The 27,970-nt window shown below is 44.7% G+C and overlaps 1 protein-coding gene and 3 pseudogenes across 1 annotated transcript; all 4 read left to right on the forward strand.

Annotated features, from left to right (window-relative positions):
• The first annotated feature begins 2,635 nt into the window (after window positions 1-2,635).
• LOC100410823 (large ribosomal subunit protein uL1-like) lies at window positions 2,636-3,747 on the forward strand. The gene is made up of 2 exons (XM_002749536.7): window positions 2,636-2,672; window positions 3,054-3,747. Exons 1-2 carry the CDS (start codon window positions 2,668-2,670, stop codon window positions 3,700-3,702), a joined length of 654 nt encoding a protein of 217 aa, XP_002749582.4. The 5' UTR covers window positions 2,636-2,667; the 3' UTR covers window positions 3,703-3,747.
• Window positions 3,748-9,956: 6,209 nt separating this feature from the next.
• LOC100388091 (17S U2 SnRNP complex component HTATSF1-like) lies at window positions 9,957-15,602 on the forward strand (annotated as a pseudogene).
• Window positions 10,944-12,996, forward strand: LOC100415722 (actin-related protein 2/3 complex subunit 5-like protein pseudogene; annotated as a pseudogene).
• Window positions 15,603-19,490: 3,888 nt separating the features above from the next.
• Window positions 19,491-20,033, forward strand: LOC108590036 (programmed cell death protein 5 pseudogene; annotated as a pseudogene).
• Window positions 20,034-27,970: the final 7,937 nt, after the last annotated feature.

The following is a 27,970-nucleotide window of genomic DNA, read 5'->3' on the forward strand; positions in this document are numbered from 1 at the left end:
TATCTAAAGCCAAAACAAAGAAAGAATCTTGAGAGTTGTGAGGCAAAAGCCTCAGACATCCAATAAAGGAAAACATGGCCAAGAACAGTGGCTGATGCCTGCAATCCCAGGGCTTTGGGAGGCCGAGGTGGGCAGATGAGCTGAGGTCAGGAGTTCCAGACCAGCCTGACCAATATGGAAAACCCGTCTCTTCTAAAAATATAAAACTACCTAGGCAAGGTGGCACATGCCTGTAATTCCAGCTGCTTGGGAGGCTGAGGCAGAAGAATTGCTTGAACCTGGGAGGCAAAGGTTGCAGTGAGCTAAGATTGTGCCATTGCACTCCAGCCTGGGCAACAAGAGCAAAACTCCATCTCAAATAAATAAATAAGTAAAATAAAATGAAAATAAAGGAAGACATAGTGGATTAACAGCAAATTTCTCAGCAAAAACTCTACAAGTCAGAAGCGACTGAGGTCTTATCTTTAGCCTCCTCAAACAAAATAATTGTCAGCCAATAATTCTGTATCCAGCAAAATTAAACTTCATATATGAAAAAGAGAGAAAGTCTTTTTCAGACAAACAAACGCTGAGATAATTTGTCACTACTAAGCCAGCACTACAAGAAATTCTAAAAGGAGTTCTAAATCTTGAAACAAAACTTTAAAATATATGAAAATAGAACCTCCTTAAAGCATAAATTTCACAGGGCCACTGGGCACGGTGGTGTGTGCCTGTAGTCCCAACTACTAGGGAGGCTGAGGTGGGAGGATTGCTTGAGTCCAGGAGTTCTGGGCTGTAGTGCACAATACTGATCGGGTGTCTGCACTAAGTATGGTGACCTCCTGGGATTGGGGGACCACCAAGTTGCATAAGCAGGGATGAAATGGCCCAGGTCAGAAATGGAGCAGGTCAAAACTCCCGTGCTGATCAGTAGTGGGAGCGTGTCTGTGAATGCCACTGCACTCCAGCCTGGGCAACATTACAAGACCCCGTCTCTAAAAAAAACAAAAAAGAAAAGGAAAAAGAAAAAAAATTCACAGGGCCTATAAAACAATGAAAAACAAATGAGGTATTCAAGCAACTAACATGATAAATAAAACAGTACCTCACATCTCAATACTAAAGATGAATGTAAATGGCCTAAATGCTCCTGAAAAGATTCAGAATGGCAGAATGGATAAAAATCCACTAACCAAGCTGGGCATGGTGGCTCACATCTGTAATCCCAGCACTTTGGGAGGCCAAGGCGAGTGGATCATGGGGTCAGGAGTTCGAGACCAGCCTGGCCAACATGTCAAAACCCCATCTCTACTAAAAATACAAAAATTAGCCGGGTGTGGTGGTGTGCACCTATAATCCCAGCTACTCAGGAGGCTGAGGCAGGAGAATCTCTTGAACCTGGGAGGTGGAGGTTGCAGTGAGCCGAGATTGCACCACTGCACTCTAGCCTGAGCAACACAGGGAGACTCTGCCTAAAAAAAAAAAAAGAAAAGAAGGGACATGCCTCAAGGTAATAACCATCTATGACAAACCCAAAGCCAACATTATACTGAACAGGGAAAAGTTGAAAGCACTCCCCCTGAGAACTGGAACAAGACAAGGATGTCCACTTTTACCATTGCTATTCAACATAATACTGGAAGTCCTAGCCAGAGCAATCAGACAAAAGAAAGAAATAAAGGGCATTCAAATTGGTCAAGAGGAAGTCAAACTGTTGCTGTTTGCTGATAATATGATTGTATGTTTAGAAAGCCCTAAAGACTTTTGTAGCAGGAGCAGCTGCAGGAAACGGATCTCTCAAATGCTGAATATAGGAGGAAGGAGGGTTTATTTGACCCGGAGCTTTGGGTGGTAATCTATCCAAAACCAGCTCCCCTAACAAAGGAAGGTTCTGCCTTTATATAGGCTTATACTTTAGATGTACACATGGAAGAACCTTAGGTTTATAGTTTTACATATGAAAAGGGTCTCGGTTTACAGTCTCAGGAATTACATATGAAAAGGGGAAGTTGATCTGAGATGTCTCCCTCTTCACCTTGACAAAAAACAGTAAAACTTCGAGCTGAAAAAAAAAAAAGAAAAAATAAAGAAAATCCTAAAGACTCACCCAAAAAGCTCCTAAACCTGATAAATGAATTCAGTAAAGTTTCAGGATATAAAATCAATGTACAAAGATCAGTAGCACTGCTATACACCAGCAATGACCAACCTGAGAATCAAATCAAGAACTCAACCTATTTTATAACAGCTGTAAAAAAAAAAAAAAAATACTTAGGAATATACCTAACTAAGGACGTGAAAGATTTCTACAAGGAAAACTTCAAAACACTGCTGAAATAAATCATAGATGACACAAACAAATGGAAACACATCTGATGTTCATTGATGGGTCGAATCAATATTGTGAAAATGACCATACAGTTAAAAGCAATCTACAAATTCAATGCAATTCCTGTCAAAATACCATCATTATTCTTCACAGAACTATAAAAATAAAATTCTAAAATTAATATGGAAACAAAAAGAGCCACATAGCCAAAGCAAGACTAAGTAAGAAGAACAAATCTGGAGGCATCACATTGCTTGACTTCAAACTATACTACAAGGCTATAGTTATCAAGACAGCATGGTACTGGTATAAAAATGGGCATGTGCTCTTTTCCAGTTAGTGCGGTAGGAGAAGCCATGAGGTGAGTGGTGCCGAAAGCCCTATCCGCGGTCATCTGTGCTTCCAGGTGCCGGGGCAAGGATGTGGACCCAGCAGGCCGAACTGCGGACCCTTGCGCCAACTTCTCCGAGGGGCACTTCTTAGGGCAGGTCGGCCTTCGGGTCACCCTTCCTACCAGCGTCAGTCACCGAGAGCCTCCCGCTTGGGCCTGGGCCTGGGCCTGGGTCTGGGTCTGGGTCTGGGTCTGGGCCTTGGCTCCCATTGCTCAACATGGTATCCGGAATCCACGGGGGAGCGCCGTGGGCCGCCTGCCCGTCTCGAAGCCTGGAGCCTCGGAGTCTTCCAAGCAGGCCGAGCGTGTGGACTCCGCATCCCTGAGTGCTCTATCGTTTCTCTTCCGCAGCAGCAAAGTCTCTCGCGACACCCTGTACGAGGCGGTGCGGGAAGTCCTGCACGGGAACCAGCGCAAGCGCCGCAAGTTCCTGGAGACGGTGGAGTTGCAGATCAGTTTGAAGAACTATGACCCCCAGAAGGACAAGCGTTTCTCGGGCACCGTCAGGCTTAAGTCCACTCCTCGCCCCAAGTTCTCCGTGTGTGTCCTGGGGGACCAGCAGCACTGTGACGAGGCCAAGGCTGTGGATATCCCCCACATGGACATCGAAGCGCTGAAAAAACTCAACAAGAATAAAAAACTGGTCAAGAAGCTGGCCAAGAAGTATGATGCATTTTTGGCCTCAGAGTCTCTGATCAAGCAGATTCCAGGAATCCTCGGCCCAGGCCTAAATAAGGCAGGAAAGTTCCCCTCCCTGCTCACACACAATGAAAACATGGTGGCCAAAGTGGATGAGGTGAAGTCCACGATCAAGTTCCAAATGAAGAAGGTGTTATGTCTGGCTGTGGCTGTTGGTCACATGAAGATGACAGATGATGAGCTTGTGTATAACATTCACCTGGCTGTCAATTTCTTGGTGTCATTGCTCAAGAAAAACTGGCAGAATGTCCGGGCCTTATATATCAAGAGCACCATGGGCAAGCCCCAGCTCCTGTATTAAGGCACATTTGAATAAATTCTATTACCAATCTCCAAAAAAAAAAAATGGGCATGTACACCAATGTAGCAGAATAGAGTACCCAGAAATAAAGCCAAATATTTAAAGCCAACTGATCTTTGACAAAGCAAACAAAAACATAAAGTGGAGAAGTACACCATATTCAACACCAAATGGTGCTGTGATGGTTGGCAAGTCACATGTAAAGGAATGAAACTTAATCCTCATGTCTCACTCTATACAAAAATCAACTCAGGCCAGGCATGGTGGCTCACGCCTGTAATCCCAGCACTCTGGGAGGCCAAAGCGGGTAGATCACGAGGTCACAGATGGAGAATATCCTGGCTAATATGGTGAAGCCCTGTCTCTACTAAAAATTTAAAAAATTAGCGGGGCGTGGTGGCAGGTGCCTGTAATCTCAGCTACATGGGAGGCTGAGGCAGGAGAATTGCTTGAACCCAGAAGGAGGAAGATGTAGTGAGCCAAGATCGCACCACTGCACTCCAGCCTGGGCGAAAGAGAGAGACTCTGTCTCAAAAAAAAAGAAAGAAAGAAACGGTTAAAAGACGAGGTGTGGTGGCTCACGCCTGTAATCCCAGCAGTTTGGGAGGCTGAGGAGGGTGGATCATGAGGTCAGGAGTTAAGACCAGCCTGACCAACATAGTGAAACCCCATCTCTACTAAAAATACAAAAATTAGCTGGGCATGGTGGCGTATGCCTGTAATCCCAGCTACTCAGGAGGCTGAGGTAGGAGAATCACTTGAACCCAGGAGGCGGAAGTTGCAGCGAGCCGAGATCATGCCACTGCACTCCAGCCTGAGTGACAAAGCCAGACTCCTTCAAAAAAAAAAAAAAATTAACTCAAGATGGATCAAAGACTTGAATCTAAGACCTGAAACCATAACAATTCTAGAATATAACATTGGAAAAACTCTTCTAGACACTAGCTAAGGTAAAGAGCTAATGACTAAGAACCCAAAAGCAAATGCAACAAAAACAAAATTAAATAGATGAGACCTAGTTAAACTAAAAAACTTCTGCAGAGCAAAAAAATAATAATCAGCAGAGTAAACAGAGAATCCTGAGTGGAGGAAAATTTTCACAGACTATTCATCCAACAAAGGACTAATATCCAGAATCTACCAGGAACTCAAACAAATCAGCAAGAAAAAACAAAAAATCCCATCAAAGAGTGGGCTAAGGACCTGAATAGACAATTCCCAAAAGAAAATATATGAATGGCCAATAAACACGAAAAAAATGCTCAACATTGGCAGGGTGTGGTGGCTCATGCCTATAATCCCAGCACTTTGAGAGGCTGAGGCAGGCGGATCACTAGGTCAGGAGTTGAGACCAGCCTGGCTGATATGATGAAACCCCGACTCTACGAAAAATACTAAAAATTAGCTGGGTGTGGCAGCGTGTGCCTGTAGTCCCAGCTACTCTGGGGAGGCTGAGGCAGGAGAATCACTTGAACCCAGGAGGTGGAGCTAGCAGTGAGCTGAGATTGTGCCACTGCACTCCAGCCTGGGCGACAGAGCAAGACTTCGTCTCAAAAACGGAAAAAAAAGTGCTCAATATCACAAATTATCAGGGAAATGCAAATCAAAACCACAGTGCAATACCACCTTACTCCTGCAAGAATGGCCATAATTTAAAAATAAAGAAAATAATAGATGTTGGTGTGGATGTAGTGAAAAGGAACATTCTTACACTGCTGGTGGGAATGTAAAGTAGTACAACCGCTATGGAAATGGTATGGAGAATCCTTTAAGAACTAAAGATAGGGCTTTGTGCAGTGGCTCATGCCTGTAATCTCAGCACTTTGGGAGGCCGAGGTGGGTGGATCACCCGAGGTCAGGAGTTCAAGACCAGCCTGGCCAACATGGTGAACCCCCATCTTTTAAAAATAAAAAATTTTTTTTAAAAAAGAACTAAAGGTAGAACTACCATTTGATAAAGCAATCCCACTACTGGATTTCTACCCAAAGGAAAATAAGTCATTACATGAAACAAACTTACCCACGCATGTGCATAGCAACACAATTTAAAATTGCAAAAATATGAAACCAGCTTAAATGTCTGTCAGTCAATGAGTGGAAAAAGAAAATGTGGTGTATATGATCCTGTGGAACACTACTCAGCCATAAAAAGGAATTAAATAATGGCATTTGCAGCAACCTGGATGGAATTGATGACCATTATTCCTTTTTTTTAAAAGATGAGGTTTCGCCATGATGGCTAGGCTGGTCTTGAACTCCTGACCTCAGGTGATCCACCCAACTCGGCCTCCCAAAGTGCTAGGATTACAGGTGTGAGCCACCGCACCAGGCCATGACCATTATTCTAAAGTGAAGTAACTCAATGGAAAACCAAACATTTTATGTTGTCCCTTATAAGTGGGAGCTAGGCTATAAAAAGACAAAGGCATAAGAATGATATAATGGACTTTGGGGACTCAGAGGGATAGGTGGGAGTGGGGTGAGGAATAAAAGACTACATATTGGGTATAGTGTACACTGTGGCAGTGATAAGTGTACCAAAATCTCAGAAATCACAACTAAAGAACTTCTCCATGCGACCAAACACTACCTGTTCCCCCAAAACTATTGAAATTATATAAAAGGACAGCATGAGGCAAACTCCCCTTTCTTGTTTTTTCTGTTTTGTTTTGTTTTGGTTTTCGTTTTTTTTTTTTTTTTGAGACAGAGTCTTGCTCTTGTCACCCAGACTGGAGTGCAATGGCACAATCTCAGCTCACTACAACCTCTGCCTCCCAGGTTTAAGCGATTCTCCTGCCTCAGCCTTCTGAATAGCTGGGATTGCAGGTGCCCGCCACCACACTTGGCTAATTTTTGTATTTTTAGAAGAGATGGGATTTCACCATGTTGGCCAGGCTGGTCTTGAACTCCTGACCTCAGGTGATCCACCCGCCTTGGCCACCCACAGTGCTGGGATTACAGGCATGAGCTACTGAGCCTGGCCTGCAAAATATACTTTCTAAATTGATTGAGACCTGTCTCAGATGTGTTTGGGTTCACACTCTGTTTTCAACATCTTACATAATAGAATTGTTTCTTCTAGAGCTAGTACTTTTAATTACATATAGCTAATTACAATTTTAACCCAGATTTTTCCAGTAACCATGTTAGTTGGCTTGTAAAAGAAAAACAAAAGCAAAGGGACAAAAAAAGAAAAACCTCAGAAGTAATTTGAGATGGGTTTTTATATGAGTTCTTATGATGAAAATAATGTTTAGAAAGCTGTTTCCACATTTTTTTTGTTTCTTAACAGAACTAAATATTTAGTTTTTCTGTATCATATAAATGACTCAGACATTTTGTGATTAGCTATTACCCAATTTGACAAAACAAAATAATTATGACTTTAAGATTAAGTCATTGAGGGTGGATACAGTGGCTCATGCCTATAATCCCAGTGCTTTGGGAGGCCCAGGCAGGCGAATCACAAGGTCAGGAGTTTGAGGCCAGCCTGACCAACATGGCAAAACCCAGTCTCTACTAAAAATACAAAAATTATCCAGGTGTGGTGGCAGGCACCTGTAATCCCAGATACTCGAAAGGCTGAGGCAGGAGAATCGCTTAAACCTGGGAGGCAGAGGTTGTAGGGAGTCGAGATTGTGCCATTGCACTCCAGCCTGGACGACTAAAGCAAGACTCGATCTCAAAAAAAAAAAAAAAAAAAGAACGATTAAGCTATTGAAAAAGATGTTTTTATTTTATTTTATTTTATTTTTTTAAGACGGGGTTTCATCATATTGGTCAGGCTGGTCTCCAACTCCTAACCTCAGGTGATCCGCCCGCCTCAGCCTCCCAAAGTGCTGGGATTACAGACGTGAGCCACCACGCCCGGCGAAAAAGATGTTTTTAAACAATGTAAAGCTCATTTACAAACTTTTACTTACTCTCTTTTGCAAGTAAATTTTATGGTAAATAATTAAAAACATAAACAAAAAGTAAATAAAGTTTTATTTATCTATTTATTTATTTATTTAGAGACGGAGTTTCGCTGTTGTTACCCAGACTGGAGTGCAATGGCGCGAGCTCGGCTCACCGCAACCTCCGCCTTCTGGGTTCAAGCAATTCTCCTGCCTCAGCCTCCCGAGTAGCTGGGACTAGAGGCGCGCACCACCATGCCCAGCTAATGTTTGTATTTTTAGTAGAGACGGGGTTTCACCTTGTTGACCAGGATGGTTTCGATCTCTTGACCTCGTGATCCACCCGCCTCGGCCTCCCAAAGTGCTGGGATTATGGGCGTGAGCCACCACGCCTGGCTCTTTTTTTTTTTAAAGACAGGGTTTCACCATGTTGGCGAGGCTGATCTTGAACTCCTGACCTCAGGTGATCCACCCGCCCTGGCCTCCCAAAGTGCTGAGATTACAGGCGTGAGCCACCACCCCCGGCCAAGTTTTATTTATTCTTAGGAATTATGCTTGAGTAGTTTATTAAACAAAGTTAGCTACTGAAACTGCCTTTGCAAGGCCGGGCACAGTGTCTCACGCCTGTAATCTCAGCACTTTGGGAGGCCCAGGCGGGTGGATAACCTGAGGTCAGGAGTTAAGAGATCAGTCTGGCCAACACGATGAAACCCTGTCTCTACTAAAAATACATAAAATTAGCCAGGCGTGGTGGTGGGTGCCTGTAATCTCTGGGGAGGCTGAGGCAGCAGAATTACTTGAACCCAGGAGGTGGAGGTTGCAGTGAGCTGAGATCGCGCCATTGCACTCCAGCCTGGGCAACAAGAGCAAGACTCCGTCTCAAATATTAAAAAATAAAATAAACTGCTTTTTCAAAATTATGACTGAGACAGTGAAAGAGATATAACTTAATGGACTCCATCTTGCTTCTAGGCTCCAAGCTGTCTTTGTTTAATCCATCTTGCCTGGGGACTATATGCCTCTGTAAGAGTAACATTGGCCACAGCCGGGAGCTGTGGCTCACGCCTATAATCACAGCACTTTGGGAGGTCGAGGCGGGTGGATCGCGAGGTCAAGAGATCAAGACCATCCTGGTCAACAAGGTGAAACCCCATCTCTACTAAAAATACAAAAATTAGCTGGGCATGGTGTCGTATGCCTGTAGTCCCAGCTACTCGGGAGGCTGAGGCGGGAGAACTGCTTGAACCCAGGAGGCGGAGGTTGCGGTGAGCCGAGATTGTGCCATTGCACTCCAGCCTGGGTAACAAGAGCGAAACTCCGTCTCAAAAAAAAAAAAAAAAAAAAAAAAAAGAGTAACATTAGCCACAAGATGAGAAATTATGGTTTAGGAGGCATGCAGCTGGAAGCTACAAGATTCTTATCCTCCCTAAACTTCTCCTAAAGATCAGTGCTTGAGATATTTTGCAAACCCTGCACTTGATGGATCAGCTGGCTCCACCCAGATCGATTAAGGGGCTCATCTCATCTGTGGCCCTCACCCATGGACTGACTCAGTGCAAGAAAAGAAAACAGCTTCAGCTCTCTACATCCCTGACCTGACCAATCAGCACTCCTGGCTCACTAGCTTCTCACCAACTAAGCTACCCTTAATAATTCTGCTCCCTGCCGGGCGCGGTGCCTCACGCCTGTAATCCCAGCACTTTGGAAGGCAGAGGCGGGTGGATCACGAGGTCAAGAGATCGAGACCAGCCTGGCCAACACGTTGAAACCCCGTCTCTATTAAAAATACAAAAAAATTAGCCAGGCGTCCTGGCACGCGCCTGTGGTCCCAGCTACTCGGGAGGCTGAGGCGGAAGAATCGCTTGAACCCAGCAGGCGGAGGGTGCAGTGAGCTGAGATTGCGCCACTGCACTCCAGCCTGGTGACAGAGCAAGACTCCGTCTCAAAAAAAAAAAAAAAAATTCTGGGCCGCGTGCGGTGGTTCCCGCCTGTAATCCCAGCACTTTGGGAGGCCGAGGCGGGTGGATCACGTGGTCAAGAGATCGAGACCATCCTGGCCAACATGGTGAAACCCCGTCTCTACTAAATACAAAAAAAAATTAGCAGGGCATGGTGGCACATGCCTGTAATCCCAGCTACTTGGGAGGCTGATACAGGAGAATCGTTTGAACCCAGGAGGCGGAGGGTGCGGTGAGCCGAGATCGCGCCGTTGCACTGCAGCCTGGGTAACAAGAGCGAAACTCCGTCTCAAAAAAAAAAAAAAAAAAATTCTGCTCCCGCCGCGCGGACGGTGGCGCCTGAGCTGGGCTTCCTTTGCAAGTAATTTCCTGATATTGCCGAGGGAGCCACATTGATCTCAGACCCCGTAGGTGGCGGTGGCGGCGGTGGCGGCGGCGGCTGCGCTCCTCCGCGCTCCCGCCCCGCCCTGGACCCAGCGGCGGTGCCGACGCCCGGCGGAGCGAGCCAAGTAGGAAATATGAGCGGCAGCAACTTGGATGGGAACGCTGAGTTTGATGAGCAGTTGCGAATGCAAGAATTGTACGGAGACAGCAAGGATGGTGACACCCAGACCCACGCCGGCGGAGAAACCGATTCTTTCCGGCATCCGACTGACACTCCCTACGAGTGGGACCTGGACAAGAAGGCTTGGTTCCCAAGATCACTGAGGATTTCGTTGCCTCGTATCAGGCCAATTATGGCTTCTCTAATGATGGCGCATCTAGTTCTACTGCATATGTTCAAGATGTCCATGCTAGGACTGCTGAGGAACCTTCACAAGAAAAAGCCTGGGAACCCACTGATCCCAGAAAGAAGGGAGGAAAAAGAAAGGCCGAGTCAGGATGGTTTCACGTTGAAGACAGAGGGAGAAATACAAATGTATATGTGTCTGGTTTGCCTTCAGGTATTACAGTGGATCAATTTATACAACTTATGTCCAAGGTCGGCATTATTATGAGAGACCCTTAGACAGAGAAATTTAAGGTCAAACTTTACAAAGATAATCCAGGAAATTCTTAAAGGAGACCGTCTTTGCTGTTATTTGAAGAGAGAATCTGTGAAACTTGCATTAAAAGTTTTGGATGAAGATGAAATTAGAGGCTACAAATTACACGTTGAGGTGGCAAAATTCTGTCTGCAGCGGGAGCAGATTTTTTTTTTTTTTTTTTTGAGACGGAGTCTTGCTCTGTCATCAGGGAGAATATGATGCCTTAAAGCAGAAGAAGAAGAAGTGCAAAGACTATAAAGAAGAAGCTGTCTGTGCAACAAAAGCAGCTGGATTGGAGACCTGAGAGGAGAGCTGGACCATCCTGGATGCACCATGAGCGAGTTGTCATCATCAAGAATATGTTTCGACTAGCCGGGCGGCCGCTTCCCGCCCCCGAACCTGAGCCGGCGCGAGCGGAGCGTAGCCGAGATCTGGCCGCCAGGGGAGCCGGCTGAGCGCGCGCTGAGCTTCCGACGTGGCCCGGAACACGCTGTCCTCGCGTTTCTGCCGGGTGGGCATAGACGAATTTGACGAGAACAAATTTGCGGACGAGTAGGAGGAGGCGGCGGCGGCGGAGCCAGGCCCGGACCCGAGCGAGGTGGAAGGGCTTCTGCGGCAAGGGACATACTTCAGGCATTCCAGGCAGGCTTGCGGAACTCTCCCGTCAACACCAAGAATCAAGCCGTGAAGGAAAGAGCCCAGGGTGTGGTGCTGAAAGTGCTCACAAACTTCAAGAGCAGCGAGATTGAGCAGGCTGTGCAGTCACTGGACAGAAACGGCGATGACTTGTTAATGAAGTACATTTATAAAGGCTTTGAGACGCTCACAGAAAATAGCGCAGTGCTGCTCCAGTGGCATGAAAAGGCCTTAGCAGTAGGAAGACTAGGCTCCATTATAAGAGTTCTTACAGCAAGAAAGACTGTTTAAAAAATTAAAAGACTCATGTTACCTTGAGAAGAATTCTGGATGCCCAGGCTGGTGAAGAAGGGGTTGACAATGGACCATCTTCCTAGGAACTCCCAACTAAACTATTTCAGGACATGTATCTGCTGAAATGTATTTTATTTTCAAGGTGGAGGGAAAAATCGTCTGTTTCCTAAATCCTGTGCAGGATCTGATAGTCTATGCCATTGTCTGGGAGTACTGCAGAACTGACATTTTGTCTACAAGTGGAGGCTGGCACTGGTCAGCCGCACCTGTGTGCACTGGGGGAGGGATGGTTTGGGCAGGTGCAGATCCAAGGGCTGTGGTAAATGGGAGAGCTTGTGTTTTTGAAGTGGGAAATAACAACAGTTTGAACAGACATCCAGAGAAGGAGGACGCTCTTGGGCTCATTGTAAAGTGACTGCTGCATCAATAAAGCTTGATTAGCTTTGACTTATTATTAAAAAAAAAAAAGAATATGTTTCATCCTATGGATTTTGAGGATGATCCGTTGGTGCTGAATGAGATCAGAGAAGACCTTTGAGTAGAGTATGCAAAGTTTGGACAAATTAGGAAGCTCCTTCTCTTTGATGGACACCCAGATGGTGTGGCCTCTGTGTCCTTTCAGGTTCCAGAGGAAGCTGATTATTGTATTCATACTCTGGATGGAAGTGGCTGTCAAATCACTGCCCAGGCATGGTGGAGGAAACCTCAAGGGAAAGGCTAAGAGGATGGGAGGCTTTCCTCAATGCTCCTGAGGCCAGCAGAGGCCTTAGGCATTCAGATTTTGTGTTGGCTTCAGAAAGGGCTGGGCCTTCTACAGCAAGGCACTTTTTAGAGCACCCAGCACATCTAAAATGAATACTCAAGAAGCTGCAACTGGAATGGCATTTGAAGAACCTATAGATGAGAAGAAGTTTGCAAAGACAGAATATGGGGGGAAATTTGAAGAAGATGCTTCTGAAAACAATGCTAAAGAAGGAGGCCCAGAAAAAGAGGCCAAAGAAGGCTTTGAAGGCTGCTGCTCCCCAAAAGAGTCTGAAGAAGGCAATCCCGTAAGAGGATCTGAAGAGGGTAGTCCTAAAAATAAGTCAAAAAAGAAGACACTCAAAAATGACTGTGAAGAGAATGCCCTTGCAAAAGAATCTGAAGATGACCCCAAGAAGGAGTCTGAGGAGGAGGCTGGACCCAGAAAAGAGTCTGAAGAAGGTGACTCAGAGAATCTGAAGAAGACTGCTCTGAAAAACAGTCTGAAGATGGCTCCGAAAAGAATTTGAAGAAAATGATCTCAAGAAGGATTTGGACAAGAATGGCTCTGAAAACGAGCTTCCTGAAAATGTTCTTGACAAAGAGTTAGAAGAAAATGACTCTGAAAACTCCGAATTTGAAGATGACAGCTCTGAAAAAGTGTTAGATGAGGAAGGCTCTGAGAAAGAGTTCGAGGAAGATTGAGATGAAGAGGAAGAAGAGGAGGATACATATGAAAAAGAATTTGGTGATGAGTCCAATGAGAAAGGATGAAATCGCAGATGAAAAGGGAGCTGCTGATACAACGGAGTAAGAAGGTGATGTGGATGAAAAGCTGCTTGAAGAGTCAGACGACAAGGAAGATGAAGATGCAGATGGAAAGGAAGATGAAGATGCTGATGAAAAGTTGTTCAAAGATGATTTCAACGAGTTGTTTGATGAGGAGGAAGATTCTGATGAGAAGGTGTTTGATGATTCTGGTGAGAGGGGACTTCGGGTGATTTTGGGAGTGTTGAAGAAGGGCCGCTATCCACTGGCAGCAGCTTTATTCTCAGTAGTGATGATGATGATGATCTTTAATCACTTAAACTTACTTCTTAGGGAGAGTCCTCCAGCTACATTTGCCTGTGCTTCAGGGTAATTACTAGTAGTGTTAAATGAATGTTTGCATAGTGGTTGGATGCCATCAGATTAATACACGGAAGTTTTTCATTGTTTCTGTACCTAATGGTTTTAAATATATGTTAATTGACTATTCAGTTATAATATCATGGTTATATTGCAAGTAAACTGGATACTGTTCTTTTGTCAGATGTGTTAAATGCATGCAGAATATATATATATATATATATATATATTTTTTTTTTTTTTTTTTTGAGACGGAGTTTTGCTCTTTTTACACAGGCTGGAGTGCAATGGCGGGATCTCGGCTCACCACAACCTCCACCTCCTGGATTCAGGCAATTCTGCTTCAGCCTCCTGAGTAGCTGGGATTACAGGCACGCACCACCATGCCCAGCTAATTTTTTGTATTTTTGTATTTTTAGTAGAGACGGGGTTTCACCATGTCAACCAGGATGGTCTCGATCTCTTGACCTCATGATCCGCCCGCCTTGGCCTCCCAAAGTGCTGGGATTACAGGCATGAGCCACTGCACCCGGCCCAAAATAATATTTTTTAAAGTATTGATTGAAGTTTGTGACATTCATCAATAAAAATAAGTTGTTAATATGCAGAAACTGAAAAAAAAATTCTGCTCCCTGGCTGGGCTCAGTGGCTCACACCTGTAATCCCAGCACTGTTGGAGGCCATGGCAGGTGGATCATGAGGTCAGGAGTTCAAGAGCAGCCCGGCCAAGATGGCAAAACCCCATCTCTACTAAAATAAAAATTAGCTGGGTGGACTGGGCACGGTGGCTCACGCCTGTAATCCCAGCACTTTGGGAGGCTGAGGCAGGTTGATCACGAGGTCAAGAGATTGAGACCATCCTGGCCAACAAGGTGAAACCCTGTCTCTACTAAAAATACAAAAATTAGCTGGGCGTGACAGTATGCCTGTAGTCCCAGCTACTCGGGAGGCTGAGGCAGGAGAATGGCCTGAAACTGGGAGGCGGAGATTGCAGGGAGCTGAGATCATGCCATTGCATTCCAGTCTGGTGACAGAGCAAGACTCTATCTCAAAAAAAAAAAAAAAAAATGTGTATATATATTAGACGGGCATTGTGGCAGGTGCTTATAATCCCAGCTACTTGGGAGGCTGAGGCAGAGAATTGCTTAAACCTGGGAGATGGAGGTTGCAGTGAGCTGAGATCATCCCACTACACTCCATCCTGGTCAACAGAGTAAGACTCTGTCTCAGAAAAAAAAAAATGCTGCTCCCTAAATGCTTGGGGAAACTGATTGAGTAATACAACTCGAGTCTCCCACACAGCTGGCTGAGTGTGAATTACTCTTTCTCTATTGCAATTCCTGTGTCTTGAGAAATCTGCTCTCTCTAGGCAGTGGGCCAGGTGAACCCATTGGGCAGTTACACCATCATCTTCAGGTTTTTTTTTTTTTGTAATCATTTTTACAGCCCACAAATGTTAGGAACTTAGCACTTTAGCCAGAACTCCAAAGCTAAGTACATGGGTATTTTGTTGATCAGAGGCCATGGTTGTTTTATTAAATTAACAATCTTAAACTAGTCTTATTTACCAACAATTTACACAAATCATTTGAATTAAAAGGCATTTGAGTTAGTTTCTATTTTTCTGATAAAATACATAATTTAAGTGCTTATTTTTTCTTTTCTTTTTTTTTCGAGATAGAGTCTTACTGTTGCCCAGGCTGGAGTGCAGTGGCTCAATCTCGGCTCACTGCAACCTCTGCCTCTTGGGTTCAAGCAATTCTCCTGCCTCAGCCTCCTGAGTAGCTGGGACTACAGGGGCCCCCCCACCATGCCTGGATAATTTTATATTTTTAGTAGAGATGGGGTTTTACCATATTGTCTAGGCTGGTCTCAAACCCTTGACCTTGTGATCTGCCCACCTCAGCCTCCCAAACTGCTAGGATTACAGGCTTGAGCTACCGTGCCTGGCCTATTTTTTCTGTAACCCAATTAATTAGAGCTTTCATGTATTTTGGTAATGAAATACATCCACATAATATAATAAACAATACACATACAGACACAAGCAGACTCTGTAGCTTAATACATTTCTTCATTTGCCCATTTTTTGTTTCTGTGTGTGTGTGTGTGTGTGTGTGTGTGTGTGTGTTTGAGACAGTCTCGCTCTGTTGCCCATGCTAGAGTACAGTGACGCCTTGGCTCACTGCAACCTGGCCTGAATCTCCTGATCTTGTGATCCGCCCACCTCTGCCTCCCAAAAGTGCTGGGATTATAGGTGTGAGCCACCACACCTGGCCACCATTTGCTAGTTTTTAAATACTTTCTCTTTAAACTATCAAGCCCTAAACAATTGTTAGCAACATAATTCTTAATTTACACTTTCAAAGACATGACTCTGAAGTCAAAATTTACAAGCCAAAGGCATAGCACTTAGATCTAGACTAAATACCATTATCTGCTGAGACAAAGAAGGACATGAGTAAAGGGTTCAGTCAAAGCGAGATTGCCAGGAAGCTATCTTCAACAAAGCAAGGTTTGTTATATAAACTGTAAATCAATATTTTCCCCATTTTAAGAGTTTTTTTTTTTTTTTGAAACAAGGTCTCTTTCTGTTACCTGGGCTGGAGCTCAGTGATGCAATTTTGGCTCCTTGAAACCTCGAATTTCTGGGCTCAGGTGATCCTCCCACCTCAGCCTCTTGAGTATCTGGAACTAAAGGTGCATGCCACCATTTTATTATTTATTTATTTTTTTTTTGAGATAGTCTCTCTCTGTCACCTGGGCTGGAGTAGAGTGGTGTGATCTCGGCTCACTGCAACTGCTGCCTCCTAAATTCAAGCAATTTTCCTGCCTCAGCCTCCCATGTAGCTGGGATTACAGGTACTCCTCACCACACCCGGCTAATTTTTGTATCTTTACTTGAGAAGGGTTTCACCGTATTGGCCAGGCTGGTCTCAAACTTGTGACCTCAAGTGATCCACCCGCCTTGGCCTCCCAAAGTGCTGGGATTACAGGTGTGAGACGCCACACCCAGCCAAGAGTTTCTAGTGCTTTATGTGCAATGAAGGAGATGCCATGACAAGGTATATTTCCTTTATAGATGTGTATTCTTCAGCAAAGAGTTTCAAATTCACTAAGTAAATGCTAGAAAGTTGTATTTTGGAGACCAATCTCTTTAGATAGACCCCCAAATACCAATCTATTTAGATTGGTATTTATTTCAATATAGCTAGTTTTGGTGGGGCATGGTGGCTCACACTTGTAATTCCAGCACTTTGGGAGGCCAAGGTGGGTATATCACCTGAGGTCAGGAGTTTGAGACCAGGTTGGTCTCTACAAAAAATACAAAAATAAGCCAGGTATGGTGATGAGTCCTTGTAATCCCAGCTACTTGGGAGGCTGAGGCAGGAGAATCACTCAAACCTGGGAGGTGGAGGTTGCAGTGAGCTGAGATCACGCCACTGCACTGTAGCCTGGGCAAAAGGGCAAGACTCCATCTCAAAAACAAAAAAAACATAGCTTGTTTCTTAATTAGATGAATAACATAGTGGAGCTCTCGAATGAATAGGGCATATAACATATTTGCAGTTTCCATGACCAAATATTTAAATATGTAGAAAGGGCCAGGTGTGGTGGCTCATGCCTATAATCCCAGCCATTTGGGAGGCCAGGGCAGGAGGATTACGTGAGCCTGAGAGTTTGAGACCAGCCTGAGCAAAATAGTGAGACCCTATCTTATTTTGAAATGGGATCTCCCTGTGTTGCCTGGGCTGGAGTGCATGGCGCTATCTTCACTCACTGCAACCTCTCAACTGATCCTTCCACCTCAGCCTCCAGAGTAGCTGGGACTACAGGCGCCCACCACCCCGCCCAGCTAATTTTTGTGTTTTTTTCTAGAGACAGGTTTTGATCATGTTGCCCAGCCTGATCTCAAACCCCTGAGCTCAGGCAATCCTCTCACTTAGGCCTCCCAAAGTGCTGAGATTACAAGCATGAGTCACAACACTGGCCTTAACAAAAAAATTTTTTTTTTGAGATGGAGTTTTGCTCTTGTTGCCCAGGCTGGAGTGCGATCACAGGATCCCAGCTCACTGCAACCTCTGCCTCCCGGGTTCAAGTGATTTTCCTGCCTCAGCCTCTCCAGTAGCTGGGTTTACAGATGCCTGCCACCATGCCCAGCTAATTTTTTTTGTATTTTTAGTAGAGACAGGGTTTCACAATGTTGGCCAGGCTGGTCTCGAACTCCTGACTTCAGGAGACCCATTCGCCTCAGCCTCCCAAAGTGCTGGGATTACAGGTGTGAGCCACTGTGCCTGGCTAAAGACAAAAAATTTTTTTCATAGTGAAAGTAAGTTTATTAAGTAAAGAAATAACAAATGGCTGCCCCATAGACAGAGCAGCTAGCTACATATTTTAAAAAAATATATGTGGAAAGCAAACACAAGCAGAAGCCAGCACAGCTAGCTGACTTCCACTAGTGATAGAGGCAGGAGACAGCCAAGTGCCGTCCAGGTTATTATGCATAGGGGATTTGCCTAAACATGCCCAGGTGAAAAATTCCGTCCCTTAACACGTGCACAGTAAGGAAAATAAATCAATGTAGAGAGGCTTAGTCTAAGGACCCACATGCGCACTGGAAGAATGGGGGGTGGAGCCACCAGGAATTCACGCCTTATGCTGGGGAGGAGCCGGGTCTCTTCAACTTGTGTGGTGGCCTGGTATTCAATTTGTGAGGTGGACACTTGAGTTCAGGACTCTCCTTTTGCTTAATAAATTTCGCCCTCCTCACTTTCTTTTTTTTTTTTTTTTTTTTTTTGAGACGGTTTCCAGCTCTGTCGCCCAGGCTGAAGTGCAGGGGCGCGAACTTGACTCACTGCAACCTCCTCCTGCCAGATTCAAGCGATTCTTCCGCCTCAGCCTCCTGAGTAGCTGTGATTACAGGCACGTGCCACCACACCTGGCTAATTTTTTGTATTTTTAGTAGAGACGGGGTTTCACTAATTTGGCCAGGCTGGTCTCAAACCCCTGACCTCAAATGTCCACCTGCCTCAGCCTCCCAAAATGCTGAGATTATAGGCGTGAGCCACTGTGCCTGGCCCCATCCTTACTTTTCAATGTTTCTTTGTGCCCAATTTTTCCAGATTTAGCTGAACCAAGGAACAAAAAATTCTGCATCACTAGGTGTGCTGGCTTCCACTTGTGCCTGCCAGTATTCCACATTTACATTTAATCTTGAGTTCCCAAAGACAGGAACACCAGGAGACCAGGCCACAGGTGCTTCCACAGCACACCTCACTATAAAGACATCCCCCTGAGGCTAGTGGGCAACAACGCAGTGCAAATCAGCCCACTCTGTGATCAGCCCATCTTCCTTCAGAGTCTTATCCGTTGGTAGTGAATGTTCCCACAACCTCCAGGTGTTCAAACCTGCCTTTTAATCTAAGTGCATAGGCCAAGCGCGGTGGCTCAAGCCTGTAATCCCAGCACTTTGGGAGGCCGAGGCGGGTGGATCACGAGGTCAAGAAATCGAGACCATCCTGGTCAACATGGTGAAACCCCGTCTCTACTAAAAATACAAAAAATTAGCTGGGCATGGTGGCCTGTGCCTGTAATCCCAGCTACTCAGGAGGCTGAGGCAGGAGAATTGCTTGAACCCAGGAGGCGGAGGTTGCGGTGAGCCGAGATCGCGCCATTGCACTCCAGCCTGGGTAACAAGAGCGAAACTCCGTCTCAAAATAATAATAATAATAATAATAATAATCATCATCATCTAAGTGCATAAAAACAAATATCTTCCATGCTTCACGCCTGCAATCTCAGCACTTTTGGAAGCTGAGGTGGGCGGATCACCTGAGGCTGGGAGTTCGAGACCAGCCTGGCCAACATGGAGAAACCCCATCTCTACTAAAAGTACAAAATTAGCCGGGCGTGGTGGCGCATTCCTATAATCCCAGTTTACTCATGAGGCTGAAGCAGGAGAATCACTTGAACCCAGGAGGCGGAGGTTGTGGTGAGCCGAGACTGCTCCACTGCACTCCAGCCTGGACAACAAGAGTGAAACTCTGTCTCAAAAAAGAAAGAAAGAGTGATCAGAGCCGCGCTCGCACGGAGGGTCTGCTGAGTGACCACGGCTGCTCCACCGCGGATGCCGCGCCACGGCGGAAGAGGAGCTGGAGGCGCTGAGGAGGCAGAGGCTGGCCGAGCTACAGGCCAAGCATGGGGATCCTGGGGATGCGGCACAACAGGAAGCAAAGCACAGGGAAGCAGAAATGAGAAACAGTATTTTAGCCCAAGTACTGGATCAGTCAGCCCGGGCCAGGTTAAGTAACTTGGCACTTGTAAAACCTGAAAAAACTAAAGCAGTAGAGAGTTACCTTATACAGATGGCAAGATATGGACAAATAAGTGAGAAGGTATCAGAACAAGGTTTAGTAGAAATCCTTAAAAAAGTAAGGCAGCAAACAGAAAAGACAACAACAGTGAAATTCAACAGGAGAAAGGTAATGGACTCTGATGAAGATGACGATTATTGAACTAAAAGTGCTTACAGACTAGAACTTAACAGAACAATTCTAGGACAGAAGTTAAGATCTGATGATTTACTTTGTTTATTGTCTATAGGCCTTTAAAAAAATAAACTTGTTATGCAAAACAAAAAAAAAAGAAAAGGGAGGGAGGGAGGGAGGGAAGGAAGGAAGGAAGGAAACACTTAACAGCACTTTGAAAAATGCACTGAAAAAAAAAAGAAAGAAAAGAAAAAAAGAACAAATAGCCCATCACAATAAGAACCATTCACTCCAACCACTGTCAGACACTTTCCAGGTTTTGCCGCTGACTGATCAGCCACTGCACACACAAAAGTCAAGTTCTCTCTCACAGTACAAAGTAACGCTTGGTACCCCAAAAGCCAAAGATCAGGTTCTACTTTTAATAGCTCTTGACCTGGCACAGTGGCTCATGGCTGTAATTCCAGCACATTGGGAGGCCAGTGTGGGTGGATCACCTGAGGTCATGAGCTCAAGACCAGCCTAGCCAACATGGTGAAACCCCATCTCTACAAAAATACAAAAATTAGCCGGGTATGACAGCAGGTGCCTGTAATCCCTGCTACTCAGGAGGCTGCAACAGGAGAATCACTTGAACCCAGGAGTCAGAGGTTGAAGTGAGCCAAGATTGTGCCATTGCACTCTAGCCTGGGTGACTGAGCAAGACTCTATCTCAAAAAACAAACAAACAAACAAAAACCCCAATGAAAAACAGCGCTTATAATTCATTCGCAACAATTTTGTTTCTTCCATGGCAATATGATTTGCAATTCATGAATTAAATGGATTAGAATTTGAAAAAATTTTGGATGTGAGCGTAATCCAGCACTTTGGGAGGCCAAGGCAGGCGGATCACCTGAGGTGTGGAGTTGAAGACCAGCCTGGCCAACATGGTGAAACCCCATCTCCACAAAAAAATACAAAAATTACCTGGGTGTGTGGTGCGTGTCTGTAGTACCAGATACTTGGGAGGCTGAGGCAGGAGAATCACTTGAACCGAGGAGGCAGAGGTTGCAGTGAGCTGAGATTGTACCACTGTACTCCAGCCTGGGTGACAGAGCAAGACTGGGTCTCAAAAAATAAATAAGTAAATAATAAAAAATAAAATAAAATTCAAAATTATCTGGGCATCCTGAATTTTATCTGACATGCTCTTTCCTCAAATTGCTATATCTATGTCTTTCCTCAATTATATCGTATCATGAAGGCCCTTCCCAGCCATTTCATTTAGTATAGCTCCCCTACCTGCACTTCTCCCATAAATGGTTCTGGCCCTTGCATCAGCTTACAGCGTAGTTTCCTGTTTATTTGCTTAGTGTCTGTCTCCTTCAGTACAGAATGCAATCTTGTGAGGGCAGGATTTTGGTGCTATGTTCATCACTGACTCCAAAATGGCACATAGCAGGCTCTCAGTAGATAGCTATTGAACAAATGGAAGCATAAATAAACAAGTGATGCTACATTTGCTTTCTCCAGTGCTGTGGGAGCAGATCCAGGGAGCAGACAGGAGAGAAGGCTATAGCCCCTGCCCCCTGGTGGAACCAGAAGAATCAATAATTTTCATTTATTTATTCATCTAATGTGCTTTGCACACTCCCTATCTGCCAGGATCAGCTTGTTGCCAGGGATGCTGGGTAAATAATCCCAGAAGGATCTGGAGGAGGAAACAGACATTAACCCATAATAGGGAGATAACTTAATTATAGTGGTGAACTGTCAATGGAGGAAAAGCAAAGGAAGAAAAAAAAGTCTGCCTGGCACAGTGGCTCACGCCTGTAATACCAGCACTTTGGGAGGCCAAGGTAGGCAGATCACAAGGTCAAGGGATCAAGACCATCCTGGCCAACACGGTAAAACCCCATCTCTACTAAAATACAAAAATTAACTGGGTGTGGTGGAGCACACCTGTAGTCCCAGGTACTCAGGAGGCTGAGGCAGAAGAATTGCTTAAACCTAAAAGGCAGAGGTTGCAGTGAGCCAAGATTATGCCGCTGCACTCCAGCCTGGCGCCTGGTGGCAGAGCAAGACTCTGTCTCAAAAAAAAAAAAAAATTCTAACCTGGTCTAGGAGTCAGGGAAGACATCCCCAAGGAAGGAACGTGAAGTTGAGACCTGAAGCTGAGCATGAATAACTGGAGGCAGAGCTCTGTGGATGGAGATGTTATTCCAAGCAGGAAGCCCAGTTAATGCAGGTACCTTGAAGGGGGAAAGAGGAGTGGAATGAAGGCCAGGGTGAGGAAAAAGGCCAGGGCACAGGCAGTTACTAGGAACCTTGCAATCTGACTTGTCTCTGGGGAGGAAGGAAGAGCCAGCTCACTGGGCCTTGTGGTTCAGGTGATATACAATTTCTGTGTTTGTCTGTTTTTGCATTGCTATAAAGAAATACCCGAGGCTGAGTAATTTATAAAGAAAAGAGGTTTAATTTGGCTCACAATTTAGTAGGTACCAGGAAGCATGGTGCTGGCATCTGCTCCTGGGAGCTTTCGATCATGGCAGAAGGTGAAGAAGGAGCAGGTGTGCCACATGTGAGTGTGGGACAGACAGAAAGAGAGAGAGAGAGAGAAGAGAGAGGCAGGAGGAGGGGCCAGTCTTCTTTTTCTTCTTCTTCTTTATGCTTTTTTGAGATGGAGTCTCGCTCTGTTGCCCAGGCTGGAGTACAGTGGTGCAATCTTGGCTCACTGAGACCTTCATCTCCTGGGTTCAAGAGATTTCCCTGCCTCAGCCTCCCGAGTAGCTGGGACTATTGGCATGCACCACCATGACCAGCTAATTTTTTGTATTTTAGTAGAGACAGTTTCACCATGTTGGCCAGGATGGTCTCAATCTGCTGACCTTGTGATCCATGCACCTCAGCCTCCCAAAGTGCTGGGATTACAGATGTGAGCCATTGTGTCCACAGTCTTCTTTAAACAGCCAGCAATCATGTGAACTAACAGAATAAGAACTCACCCATCACCACGGGGAGATGGGGAGGACACCAAACCATTCATGAAGGATCTGCTCCCAAGACCCAGACACCTCCCACCAGGCCCGACCTCCAGCACCGAGAATCACATTTCTTTTTTTGTTCGTTTTTAAATTTTTCTTTAAGTTCTGGGATACATGTGCAGAACATGCAGGTTTATAGGTATACAAGTGCCATGGTGGTTTGCTGCACCCAACAATCCATCATCTAGCTTTTAAGCCCCAGTTTCATTAGGTATTTGTCCTATGCTCTCCCTCTTCTTGGCCCCCAACCCCTGACAGGCCCTGGTGTGTGATGTTCCCCTCCCTGTGTCCATGTGTTCTTATTGTTCAACTTCCATTTATGAGTGAGAACATGCAGTGTTTGGTTTTCTATTCCGGTATCAGTTTGCTGAGGATGATGGCTTCCAGCTTCATCCATTTCCTGCCAAGGACATGAACTCATCATTTTTTATGGCTACAGAGTATTACATGTTGTATATGTGCCACGTTTTCTTTATCCAGCCTATCACTGATGGGCATTTGGGTTGGTTCCAAGTCTTTACTATTGTAAATAGTGCTGCCATAAGCATACATATGCATGTGTCTTTATAGTAGAATGATCGACATTCCTTTGGGTATGTACCCAGTAATGGGAGGGAATCGCACTTCAACATGAGATTTGGAGGGGATACATACCTGAATTACATCACACAGCATACTACCAGCTCCAGCTCCCTCCTCTCCACAGGAATGTGGAATACCCATCATTCCAGGATCAGCTACCTTGAGCCCAGTCCTCTGTAATTCACTGAGATGCTATGAAGCTGCTGGTAGGTGCCACGCCGGGCCACACTCATCCTCCAAGCCAGTGTGGAGTGAGGGCCAGACGGCCAGGAGGCAGGATTGGTTCGGAGACATTGCCTTTCTTCAAACCTCAGTTTCCTCATAAATCAAATAAATGATTGCAGAAGATAAGCTCATACTAATTCCACTTCTAGAAAAGAATCTGTGATCCAAGGAAACAGTAGCATTGACTAATGGAAGGTCCAACTGGCTGTTTCCCTTCAGCGGTAGGTTTACTGTTGCTTTTCCAATTATAAAAGTAGTAAGACTATTTGTAAACTATAGAAAAGTAGAAAATGTTTTTCTCTTTTTTCTTTCTTGTTTTTTAAAAATTTATTTAGAATGAGAAAAATCACTGAGAAAAAAGAAACAAAACAAATGTATCAAGCAAATAACATAAGCATCATAAAACCCAAAGGACATATTTTTATTTACTGCCTGACATGAATCTCCAACATGCCTTTTTCCTACATTTTTTTTTTTTTTTTTTTTTTGAGACAGAGTCTTGCTCCGTTGCCCAGACTGGAATGCAGTGTCATGACTTCGGCTCACTGCAACTTCTGGGATTAAAGGTACCCACCACCACACCTGGCTAGTAGGCTAATATTTTTGTATCTTTAGTAGAGATGGGGTTTCACCAAGTTGACCAGGCTGGTCTCAACTCCTGACCTAAGGTGATCCGCCCTCCTCAGCCTCCCAAAGTGCAGGATTACAGGTGTGAGCCACTGCACCCAGCCTCTTTTTTTCTTGTTTTTTTTTTTGAGACAGTTTCACTGTTGTTGCCCAGGGTCACCACAACCTCTGCCTCCCAGGTTCAAGTGATCCTCCTGTCTCAGCCTCCTAAGTAGCTGGGATTACAGGCATGTGCCATGTTGTCTGGTTAATTTTGTATTTTTAGTAGAGAGGGGATTTCTCCATGTTGGTCGGGCTGGTCTCAAACTCTCTACCTCAGGTGATCCGCCTGCCTCAGTCTCCCAAAGTGCTAGGATTACAGGCTTGAGTCACTGCGCCTGGCAGAAAACATTTCTTGAATGAGATTCTGTTTTCTTCCTTCCTTCCTTCCTTCCTTCCTTCCTTCCTTCCTTCCTTCCTTCCTTCCTTCCTTCCTTTCTTTTTTTGAGATGGAGCTTTGCTGTTGTCGCCCAGGCTGGAGTGCAATGGTGCAATTTCAGCTCACTGCAACCTTCACTTCCCAGGTCCAAGTGATTCTTCTGCCTTAGCCTCTGGAGTAGCCAGGATTACAGGCTCATCCCACCATGCCTGGCTAATTTTTTTGTATTATTTTTGGTAGACATGAGGTTTCACTCTTCTGGCCAGGCTGGTCTTGAACTCCTGACCTCAGATGATCCACCCACCTCGGCCTCCCAAAGTGCTGGGATTACAGGTGTGAGCTACCATGCCCAGCCAAGATTTGGTTTTCAATTAGGGCAAATAAAGACTTGTCTGAGGTTAAGAGGGCTCTTTGTTCTCCATTCCTTTATATGGACCTGTGTGGGGACTGGTCAGCTATTCAAGTACAACGCACCACATTTTGGTTCTGTGCCAAGATTAAGCCTACAATATTTCAAAATTTGTATATGAACCCAATAAAGTGTTAAAGGAGATGACTACCCTATAACCTATGTTTTGCTGAATGTTTACTCTGAGTTTTTCTACCATCCTCACGAGTGTGGTATTGTAACTGAAACTCCAGGAAATTCCTCTGCTTAAAACTAAAATCAAGTGTATCTAAAGAAACTCTACTGTCCCATCTGAAATGCCTCTGCTGTGTGTTGTCTGCAAAGGTGGAGTCTCCCTGTTTTGTTCGGGTTGGTCTAAATCTCTCTCTCTGCAGCCTCCCATGTCGTGGGGACTACAGGCACGTGGTGGTTGTAGATTCTATTATGCCAGCATCCTCTTTTACATGAAGTTGAAAGGAGAGATGATGAAAATGACAGTGTTACTGAATGGGAAATAAAGGTGAGAATACACATTATGAATTAAGACATGGAAGTAACTTCTGCAACACAAACTTGTAAGAGTCTGAATGCTACACTCCCTTGTTTATCAAAGGATGTAACTTTATTGTAAGGGAAGAAATGAGGCTGTTCCCTTTGGTACTGAAAGGCAATTTGGAATCTCTGCCACTTCTTTCTTTCTTTCCTTCCTTCCTTCCTTCCTTCCTTCCTTCCTTCCTTCCTTCCTTCCTTCCTTCTTCTTTCTTTCTTTCTTTCTTTCTTTCTTTCTTTCTTTCTTTCTTTCTTTCTTTCTTTCTTTCGACAGAGTCTCACTCTGTCACCCAGGCTGCAGTGCAATGGTGGGATCTCGGCTCACTGCAATCTCCATCTCCCGGGTTCAAGTGATTCCCCTACCTCAGCCTCTTGAGTAGCTGGGATTACAGGTGCTCGCCACCACACCCAGCTAATTTTTGTATTTTTAGTAGAGATGGGGTTTCACATGTTGGTCAGGCTAGTCTTGAACTCCTGACCTCAGGATCCACTCACCTTGGCTTCCCAAAGTGCTGGGATTACAGGTGTGAGCCACCTTGTCTGGCCCAGTCTCTGCCATTTCTTAGGACTGAGCATTTAATGTACTATTTTGTGAAAATCTGAGAGGCAGAAATGGGATTTAATGATCTCAACTGTCATCAGTCTAAAACACCTAATTTGCAATTTAAAAAAAAATGCCATGTTGCCTTCTACTATTCTCATTCTCTTTTTTGTTTTTGAGATGGAGTCTCACTCTGTCGCCAAGCTGGAGTGCAGTGGCACAATCTTGGCTCACTGCAACCACTGCCTACTGCATTCAAGTGATCTCCTACCTCAGCGTCCTAGGTAGCTGGGATTACAGGCAGGCGCCACCACTCCAGGCTAATTTTTATACTTTTAGTGGAGATGGGGTTTCATTGTGTTGGTCAGGCTGGTCTCTAACTCTGGACCTCAGGTGATCTGCCTGCCTCAGCCTCCTAAAGTGCTGGGATTATAGGCATGAGCCATTGGGCCCAGCCTACTGTTCCCTTTTTAAAACAGGAACCGCCCCTGCATTTAATTTTATGAAGTTTTACTTATGAATAAAGTTTGTAGTATTAAAAAAAGTAGCCAGGCATAGTGGCTCACACCTGTAATCCCAGCACTTTGGGTGGCTGAGGCGTGTGAATCACCTGAGGTCAGGAGTTGGAGACTAGCTTGGCCAACATAGTGAAACCCTGTCTCTACTAAAAATACAAAATAGTAGCCAGGCATGGTGGCAGCGCCTGTAATGTCAACTACCAGGGAGGCTGAGGCAGGAGAATCACTCGAACCCGGGAGGCAGAGGTTGCAGTGAGCCGAGATTGCCATTGCGCTCCGTCTGGGCAGTGAAACTTTATCTCAAAAAACAAACAAACAAACGAACACCCCAAACACACACAAACACACACAAAAGTAGAAAAAAAATAAAATTTTCTCTGTCTCATTATCCAAAGATAACCAGTATTAAAATGTCTTTGTATTTTCTTCCTTCAAACAGGAGTAATGTAAACATTACTCTTATTTTAACAAAGCCATCATCAAACTCTATTCTTTTTTGTTTGTGTGTTTATTTTTCATCCAGCTCAAAATGTCACGAACTCTATATTAAATACTGGGTTTAGTTGTTTTCATTTATTTTAACAATAATCATTTGACTTTATTATAATGAGCTTTTCATGAATTCAGTTCACAGTACTATTCTCCTAGAGTTGAGTGTTTTAGTATCATCTTTTACATTATTAATAATGTAATTGAATTAGTATTTTGGTACAGAAAGCTTTTATTATATTTAGAATTATTTCTTTAGGCTAGAGTCCCAGAACAAAGATCACAAAGTACAAACGTTTTTAAAGTTCTTGACACTTTAAAAATGACTTTCCAACAGGGCATGGTGATGCGTGACTATAATGTCAGCACTTGGAAGGCCCAGGAGTTTGAGACCAGCTGGGGCAACATAGCAAGAACCTGCCTCTATTATTATGAAAAAAAAAAGGTAAAAATATTTTTAAAATAAAAAAATTGCTTCCCAAAGCATTTGCTAGTATACCCATCCACCAGCAATATGAGTCTCTGTTTCTCATTGTTTTTTGAAAATATGAGCAATTTTTTGGGGTGGAAGATACTTTGAGGCAGTGTCATATTTTGGGATGATGTCATATTTTGGTGGATTAAATGAAACAAATCACCTTTTCCCCAACTGACAATTCCCCATCAGGGATCACCAAGGACCAGAAAAAGGCCAGGGACTCTGGTAGAAGTCTGGGATACCATGAGGTCATTGCAA

Source organism: Callithrix jacchus, chromosome 6 (assembly GCF_049354715.1).
Source record: "Callithrix jacchus isolate 240 chromosome 6, calJac240_pri, whole genome shotgun sequence".
Taxonomy (NCBI): Eukaryota; Metazoa; Chordata; class Mammalia; order Primates; family Cebidae; genus Callithrix; species Callithrix jacchus.